The sequence below is a fragment of the Astatotilapia calliptera genome, chromosome 9 (assembly GCF_900246225.1).
Source record: "Astatotilapia calliptera chromosome 9, fAstCal1.2, whole genome shotgun sequence".
Taxonomy (NCBI): Eukaryota; Metazoa; Chordata; class Actinopteri; order Cichliformes; family Cichlidae; genus Astatotilapia; species Astatotilapia calliptera.
This window is the reverse complement of record NC_039310.1, coordinates 14,960,682-14,968,623: the sequence shown is the minus strand read 5'-3', so window position 1 is coordinate 14,968,623 and position 7,942 is coordinate 14,960,682. Positions and strand designations below refer to the sequence as shown.

The 7,942-nt window shown below is 40.9% G+C and overlaps 2 protein-coding genes, 1 long non-coding RNA gene and 1 other non-coding gene across 7 annotated transcripts; 2 read left to right on the top strand and 2 right to left on the bottom strand.

Moving 5' to 3' along the window:
* The first annotated feature begins 32 nt into the window (after positions 1–32).
* On the top strand, positions 33–4,021 carry cct5 (chaperonin containing TCP1, subunit 5 (epsilon)). Its single transcript, XM_026179424.1, has 11 exons — positions 33–260; positions 646–706; positions 899–1,063; positions 1,261–1,459; positions 1,924–2,116; positions 2,276–2,425; positions 2,557–2,676; positions 2,837–3,022; positions 3,118–3,255; positions 3,358–3,538; positions 3,709–4,021. Exons 1-11 carry the CDS (start codon positions 156–158, stop codon positions 3,834–3,836), a joined length of 1,626 nt encoding a protein of 541 aa, XP_026035209.1. The 5' UTR covers positions 33–155; the 3' UTR covers positions 3,837–4,021.
* Positions 4,022–4,091: 70 nt separating this feature from the next.
* Positions 4,092–6,994, bottom strand: cmbl (carboxymethylenebutenolidase homolog (Pseudomonas)). 4 transcript variants are annotated; one of them, XM_026179425.1, is made up of 7 exons: positions 6,915–6,994; positions 6,409–6,623; positions 5,549–5,632; positions 5,301–5,408; positions 5,056–5,198; positions 4,885–4,976; positions 4,092–4,764 (listed from the first exon to the last, which is right to left on the bottom strand). In XM_026179425.1, exons 2-7 carry the CDS (start codon positions 6,621–6,623, stop codon positions 4,585–4,587), a joined length of 822 nt encoding a protein of 273 aa, XP_026035210.1. In that variant the 5' UTR covers positions 6,915–6,994; the 3' UTR covers positions 4,092–4,584. The 4 variants fall into 4 exon arrangements, with proteins under 4 accessions (XP_026035210.1, XP_026035212.1, XP_026035211.1 ...); XM_026179427.1 differs by having other exon boundaries at positions 5,549–5,629; XM_026179426.1 differs by having other exon boundaries at positions 6,409–6,626; positions 6,915–6,991.
* Positions 5,584–6,402, top strand: LOC113028940 (uncharacterized). Its single transcript, XR_003273309.1, has 3 exons — positions 5,584–5,688; positions 5,771–5,843; positions 5,949–6,402. It is a non-coding gene; the product is annotated as an uncharacterized LOC113028940 (long non-coding RNA).
* An 827-nt stretch (positions 6,995–7,821) lies between the features above and the next one.
* On the bottom strand, positions 7,822–7,895 carry trnat-agu (transfer RNA threonine (anticodon AGU)). Its single transcript has one exon. It is a non-coding gene; the product is annotated as a tRNA-Thr (tRNA).
* Between the last annotated feature and the right edge of the window lie 47 nt (positions 7,896–7,942).

Genomic DNA, 7,942 nt, shown 5'->3' with positions numbered 1-7,942 from the left:
AGTACTTGGTTCCGCCCTCTCCGCCCGCGGAGCCTTCCAGAAGTCGCCGGCGGACCCGTGCGGCTCACAGCTTAGTCACACTCCAGATTTCTATTATTAAAACTCATTATTTCATTCTTTATATACTTAATACGTGACCCAATCCCTCCGTCAACATGTCCACTTTGGGGACACTGGCTTTCGATGAGTATGGAAGGCCTTTTATCATCATTAAAGACCAGGATAAGAAGACACGGTTAACGGGAATTGACGCATTGAAGGTACAATGGGCTAGCAAGCGCTACACAGCTTTTCGTTAGAAAGCTGCTGTTTTACAGTTAATTTAATGAGTTGGGTACACAGATCTCGTATGACAGGTGGATTGCGATTACTAAGCACAGGTTCATCATGTAATCTTAAGTTGTTTGTGCAAGAGCATCTCTATAGCATTAGCCAAATAACTAGCCAGTCATGCTAATGGTGGGGCCCATGTGCTTTCTGTAATGCGTTTAGCCGGTAGGAGCTGCTGACAGGGCTGTGCCCACTTCTCTCATCGGTGATGCACAGAATTTTAGGTTTGGGGTTTTTCAGGCAAAGGGAAGTTATACCTATCTTTGGAATAAAATAAAAACGTGTGCATGACTCGGAAATGTTTCTATTTTGCAGTCTCATATTATGGCAGCCAAGGCAGTCGCGTCAACGCTTAAAACGTCTTTGGGACCAAATGGTAAGTCTGAACCAGTGTAGTGTTGTCATACCAAACTGTCCAAACGGTTTGTTATTTTGAAAGTGAAGCATTTGTGTTTGAAACTATATGTCATTATTGCTTTTCGTGAATTAGAGTTGGCCGTTAGAATACCGATTTTTAACACTTATTTCTCCTGTGCCTTTTTTTTTTCTTTTTACTTTTTCCATGCAGGTCTTGATAAAATGATGGTTGACAGAGATGGAGAGGTAACTGTCACCAACGATGGCGCCACCATTCTCAGCATGATGGATGTGGACCACCAGATTGCCAAGCTTATGGTGGAGCTGTCAAAGTCCCAAGATGATGAGATTGGTGATGGAACCACTGGAGTTGTAGGTATGGAAAAGGAAGATGAGGATGTTTTTGTTTTTTTTGTTTTTTTTAAATAAAAAAAGAAATACAGACTTGGGACTACTTGGGAGAAATTCTGATGCTCTCAATATAGACTGTTCCATCGTATGAGGGAACTTTTATCTAAACTATGGTTGTAGATTAATTAGCTTTTGCATTTGCATCTTCTCTGTTGCCCTCAGTTCTGGCCGGAGCTCTGCTGGAACAGGCTGAGCAGCTGCTGGACCGTGGAATCCATCCCATCAGGATCTCTGACGGTTACGACCAGGCCGCACGTATCGCCACCGAGCAGTTGGACAAAATTGCTGAAACCTTCCCCTACGATCCCAACAATACAGAACCTCTTGTTCAAACAGCCATGACAACACTGGGATCCAAAGTGTAAGTCCCCCATACAAAATATTGTTGGGTTATTTCTTTTTGTTTATTAGTGTTATTTTTACTATTATGTTACAAGTAATACAATTAACAGTAATTATTTTTGGACTAGTTTCCTCTGCTTGTCTACATTTCCAAATGCTCTTTTGACCTAGCTGGCACGTCTTTTTCTACATTGTCATAGAGCAGATAATAACAACTGTCAGTAGAGAAATTTCCTGATTATTATTCTGTTTTTGAGTTAAGGAAGGGAAAAGATGTTTCAATACATTTTGTTTAACAAAATCTCTAAAGTTCTTCCAGCATGGATGCAGAAATATTTTTGTTCATTTTAAATGAACCTGCACTTGTGTTTCTGTCAGAACTGACACAGACTTATCATCATGCAACAAATGCAAAACCTTTTTTCAGTGATTTTGCAATAGCATTGTTACCACGCTTTATCTAAAGTTCTGTTTGTCTTTCAGCATCAACCGGTGCCACAGACAGATGGCAGAGATTGCAGTGAATGCCATCCTCACTGTGGCTGATATGGAGAGGAAGGATGTCGACTTCGAGCTCATCAAGATGGAAGGCAAGGTCGGAGGAAAGCTGGAGGACACACAGCTCATCAAGGGAGTCATAGTTGACAAAGAGTTCAGCCACCCCCAGATGCCCAAGGTATGATCGATGGGAATTTGTAACACGATGTCATTGGCTGTCTGGTGTTTGATCAAAAAGAATCAAATCAGTTGAAAGTTTCTGGGGCAAAATAAATGTTTCTGTTCTGACCTCCATCTGTAAAATTTGATTAACAGCTTGTCCTTTGTTATTTCACAGGTTCTGAAAGATGTTAAAATTGCCATTCTTACCTGCCCGTTTGAGCCTCCTAAGCCCAAGACCAAGCATAAGCTGGATGTGACTTCTGTGGAAGACTACAAAGCTCTCCAGAAATATGAAAAAGAGAAATTTGAGGAGATGATCCAACAGGTTGGTACCCTCAGAGTCTGTTAACAACTGATGTTTAACCATTTCATTTATTGACTGATTAACATAGAAATCGCAGCCGCAAATAAGTATACACATATCGGCACACATGCTTATGGACACGTTTATTTTAGGTCAAAAGTAATGGGGCTAACTTGGCCATCTGCCAGTGGGGCTTTGATGATGAAGCCAACCATCTTCTGCTGCAAAATGACCTGCCTGCTGTGCGTTGGGTTGGAGGGCCTGAGATTGAGGTAAGACGAGATGCAAAATTACTCTTTAATCAAACACTTTTTTTGTCCTTTGTCACTTTGATCAGTCAGGTATTTGCAACTTTTTGCCATATGTTACATCAAGTACAAAATATAAAGTGGAGTTTATGTTGAAGTGTCGATATCAATTGTTTGTCTGCAGTTGATAGCAATAGCTACAGGAGGCCGCATTGTCCCGAGGTTCTGTGAGCTGACACCGGAGAAGCTCGGCACAGCTGGTTTGGTGAAGGAGATCTCCTTCGGCACTACCAAGGATCACATGTTGGTTATCATGGAGTGCAAAAACACCAGAGCTGTGACCATTTTCATCCGTGGAGGCAACAAGATGGTGAGCCCAAAAGCAAATTCATAATTACATGTTTTTTGTTTTGTTTTTTTCCAATTATTATTCCAGTTTTGATTAAGTGTCATCTTTCTTGATAGATCATCGAGGAGGCTAAGCGTGCTCTCCATGATGCTCTGTGCGTAATCCGCAATTTGGTCAAGGACAACAGAGTCGTGTACGGAGGTGGTGCTTCAGAGATCGCATGTGCCCTAGCTGTCAACCAGGCTGCAGACAAAGTAAGAGAAATTGCATCAGAGACTTTCTGACCTTAGCATTTACGATAAACATGATTGTGTTCCTGCTCGACTCTCATTGACATCTGTCAATTTCCTTTTCAGTGCCCGTCATTGGAACAGTATGCCATGAGGGCTTTTGCTGATGCTTTAGAGGTAATCCCAATGGCCCTGGCTGAGAACAGCGGGCTGAACCCCATCCAGACCATGACAGAGGTCAGAGCCAAACAAGTCAGAGAGAACAACCCATTCCTGGGCATTGACTGTTTACACAAAAACACCAATGGTAAGCAACCACCTGCTCTGCACATAATACACTGCAGTAGATACTGAACTAAACATGGCTTCAGTCTGGATTACCACCTTTGGAGATGACATCACTGCACTTCAATGTTAAAGCACAATGATTTATTGAATTCTTTTTTTTTTTTTCCCCTCCCTTCTTTCCCCCTGTAGACATGAAGCAACAGCATGTGATCGAGACCCTGATTGGCAAGAAGCAGCAGATCCTGCTCGCTACTCAGGTAGTCAAGATGATCCTGAAGATAGACGACATCCGAAGCCCCGGGGAGACCGAGGACTGAAGCCCTCCTGAACACGAGAAAGGCTCGGGCGCCCTCTTAAACAAATGCCGTTCTAGAGGTTTTCAGCACTTCCCCGAGCATCGTGTCCAAGCTGCAACACGAATCGCTATTTATAGTTGGATACAACATGTTCAAGCTGTTGTAGTACTAGAGTCACCATTAAAATGTTGGTCTGTTGAAATTTCCACACTTTTGCTTTCAAGTTCTTTCTTTATTTTTTTATTCAAGAAGATATAATTATGTAATGAATCCATGCACTCTTGAAATAGTTCATATTTATTGTTTATGATCTGAGATTAACAAAACAGTATACATATAGTTTTGATATAAATTCTTATTTCACTAACAATAATATCATAATTTCCTAAACTCCTAAGATAACATGGAAGCTTTTTTCTGCTATGGCTTGGGGGAGGGGGGCTTTTTGCCTATATAAGTCAAAATTTTGGTTCAATATATCAACATTTTTAGTTAATACCTTTGAAGGTCTTTATTGTCAATATGGAGTTAGTAAGTTTCAAACCAAATTTGCAGTCAGATATACAATAACCTGAAATTTTGATTTACGGATGGCAAAAAACAGTTGCTGATACAAGCTTCCATAAGACACAGGCATCAATATTCAGACAAAACCAACAGAAAGACTCATTACGAGCACCTCTTACAGATCGTCTTATAATGTTCTGATTAATTATTGTGGATATGATTATATAAAGCAGAGTTTTAAGGTGTTTCCTGGCATTCATATTTACATGTACGTGTTGAGCCAGTTGAGCAGGTCTTTTCTGGCCTCCTGGATGTAGGGTTTGTCAGCGGGGTTGATGTCCTCTCGCTTGCGGTGGACAAATCCGTGAGTCTGACCAGGAAATATCTTCACCTGGTAGTCCACTTTGCATTTCTCCTTCAAGTTGGCTTCAAGAGCACTCACCTGATGGGCAAAAATGATGTCAGCGCACATGTCATGGCAGAAATTCTGAGATTTTTAAGTTAACATTGTCTGCATACAAAAGTTGCTGCTAAAACTAATCGGTCCACAACTCACACTAACCTGGTCCAAAGGGATAACGCTGTCATTCTCTGCAAAGACGAACAGTGTTGGACTCTTCAGCTCATACCTGTCCTCTCTCTCTCTAACTATTCCTGCACAGGATCACATAAAACCATAACAAAAACATTTTCCGTATACCATGCCTCGTGTTCTGCTGTAACAATGCCATACCATAAACAGACACTCCAGCTTTAATCTCTGGATACAGTAAGGCCAGGTAATGTGTGGCAACCCCTCCCCAGCAAAAGCCTACTACTCCGATATGTTTGGCTCCGCATTGATTCTTCAGGAACTTCAGCACTGCATCCACCTCTCTGAGAAGGAAAAGTTCAATGAGTGTGCGCTATCACACAAGGTCAGAAAGCTATCAAAGCTATGAGTAGCTGCTGCATTACGTAGTTCACGCGTTTGTTTACTTGTTAATAGCTGTCGGCTTCTTGTCCTGAAGCCACTCTTGAAAGTTGGACCAGTCTTTTGTTGGACTCCAAGGTTCCTTTCCAACAAAGAAGTCTGGACAAATGGCTCTGCTCACAATAAAACAACAGAAAAAGGAGGAATCAAAATCTCACAAAATCACTGATTCTAGAAATCCTACATTCGCCTCAGGAATCTCAATCCAGTCTATCAATGAGTCAGTCACATAAACGCATGTAACAAGTGTCACCTGGCAGTTTGTTGCTCGCTGCCAGGTGATTGGCTGAAGAGCTGTGAAAAGGTAGTGGGTGTGTGGGGTGAAGTCAGCGCTCTTCTGTGGAAAAAACCAGAGGCAATTAATTCACTCAGGTGCGAGTGGGTATACTGTCGGTAAGAGACTTTTGCCATTTTTTGTTTGGATCTTTTGCTATTGCATGTGCCTATTTTTTAATGTGTCATTGGACTTTTTTAGTGTGACCACGAATTTTAATAGAAGAATTGATCAAGCCCTAGATCGACTGCGCGCAGGGAAACTGATCAATATTGTAGGTATATTGAGTGTTTGTTTTAGTTTCATGATTTTGAATGGTTTTATAAAATTGCTATTTTATTGGGTAATATTTTAATTGATAATGTTGTTTGTTTTTCAGCTGTGCTGTCTCTGCTGTCCTTTTTTTTGTTCTTTTGATTGATTTGTAATTTTGTTTTGGTTAGTCCGTCCAGCCGTAGAGGCGGTTATTGATTGAGAGCAAGTGTTGTAAGGGCGGACTAACCTCTCTTTTGTTTTTTTTATTTTAATTGTTTGTGCCACTTCCCTTTATCTCTCAGATCACAGGCCATACATAGCACTGATTCCCAGCTGCGCTGAGACCCGAATTGTTTGCAGTGTGTGCCACGATTGCAGTGTCACTAAGCGGGGTGTGACGGGTTGTAGTGTTATTTCGCACAGTTTGTGTGGTAAGTCTCATGCGCAGCTGGGATATCGGCAGGATGTGTTGTAAGTCCTGTCTGGAAACGACTGGGAATTTGTATGTTTAACTTATGTAATAAATAAATGATCAATTATTTCTTTGCCCCGTTTACTCATCCCTTGTCCTCGGTTACACGCACATGTATCCATTAGCAGCAAGCATGTCAGCCATGTATCTGGTGTTGGGAAGCTGCCAACCGAATATGTCTTGAATGACAACAATAGCCTTGTCGGATGCAGTGGATGGTTTTACTACATAAGCTTTAAAGTGCTCCATCTGGACCTCCTGGCCGAGCGCTCCATACTCCATGCGATCACCAATATCGCAGGGACACGGCTTGGCTTCGTTTGCCATCTGCTGGCAGAGATGAAAACAGAAGCACAGAAAGTATTGGTAAAAAAAGGAGACAGCAAAACTGGGATGTATTAAAATTTAAAAAAAAGAATAATGTCCCGTGTGCACACCTGGACTCACTTGTGACATTTGCGCAACAAAGCATGACAAAGCAAAATACTTCGACATGCTTTGCTGCACAACTCTTTTCAGTTAAACGATTCCACCCCTTCTATATTTTTTCCATGTAAACTAATGAAATCCAACACTGGACAGAAAAATCCGTTTGCAAAGACGACGTGAGAAACATACCTTGCTGGTTTGCGAGTTTCTGCGTAGCTGCCTGGCTGAAAGTCAAAATCTTGATCTGCTTATAAAGAGGGGAGAGAGCTAGCAGTTGGACAAAGTTGAAATTCCTTTCCACTCCCACTTTCAAAATTAAAGTGATAACACTTTTATGACTTTCTCCATCCTTTCTTTCTTTCTTTCTTTCTTTCATGCATGGTTACAGGGAATATTTTTATGCTGCAAACTGTACGCGTCCTATTTTTGAATGAAATCAGTTGAATTTAAACTGTATTTAATCTTTAAACAGGTGAGAAGTGACTATCTGAGGACAAACCTGGTATTGTTTTCATATTGTGTGTCTGTAACTGCAAGTCATGCTGATATTTTTTCTTTCCTATCTCTGGCTTGCTTAAATGGGATAGGGTTTTGTTGTTTAGTGTTATTAATTGATAACGTATGTATGCAGGGAGTGTCAAACATAAGAATAGCATAGAATGGCATAGGATAGAAACATGAGCCCAGAATAACCCCGGAAACGACTCCAATCGGGCTGGTTTTGCATAGATTTGGGACTTTTTTCCTTGTTTTTTTGTTTGGGGTTTTTTTGTTGTTGTTTTTTAACAAGAGACCCACATTAACACAAAAATAAATGAACGAATGAATTTTTTTGATGTAAAATGATGAAAATGTTCACTTTTGTAATATGAGTTAATGATCTACTCTAACGTCTGTATTTTTACAGATTTATTTATTAATTCTGGAAAATTTCTTTCATTTCATTATTTTTAGCAGCAGGATGTGCTCATCACATTGAAAAACATAGACATATTGATCTTTATCTTATGTTAATAAGATTAAACGTGTAGTAGTTCGGCCGTTTAAGATTAAAGTGGACCAAGAAGTCAAATTAATTTGACGACCCTTTGCAAAAAGGCACCGCTGGGATTCGAACCCAGGATCTCCTGTTTACTAGACAGGCGCTTTAACCATCTAAGCCACGGCGCCGGTGCGTGGCAGAGCGCGTATTGCTGTAGTGGCTCATTGACTGGTGT

Bases quoted from the DNA above. Each gene is read 5' to 3' on its own strand.
- cmbl (XM_026179425.1), bottom strand. From the start codon at position 6,623: ATGGCAAACGAAGCCAAGCCGTGTCCCTGCGATATTGGTGATCGCATG. The intron at 5,633-6,408 runs GTGCGTGTAACC...TTTTTTCCACAG, and splicing joins CTTGCTGCTAATGGATACAT to AAGAGCGCTGACTTCACCCC. The intron at 4,977-5,055 runs GTATGGCATTGT...GATCCTGTGCAG, and splicing joins AGCTGGAGTGTCTGTTTATG to GAATAGTTAGAGAGAGAGAG.
- cct5 (XM_026179424.1), top strand. From the start codon at position 156: ATGTCCACTTTGGGGACACTGGCTTTCGATGAGTATGGAAGGCCTTTT. The intron at 2,426-2,556 runs GTTGGTACCCTC...CGTTTATTTTAG, and splicing joins TTGAGGAGATGATCCAACAG to GTCAAAAGTAATGGGGCTAA. The intron at 3,539-3,708 runs GTAAGCAACCAC...TTCCCCCTGTAG, and splicing joins TTTACACAAAAACACCAATG to ACATGAAGCAACAGCATGTG.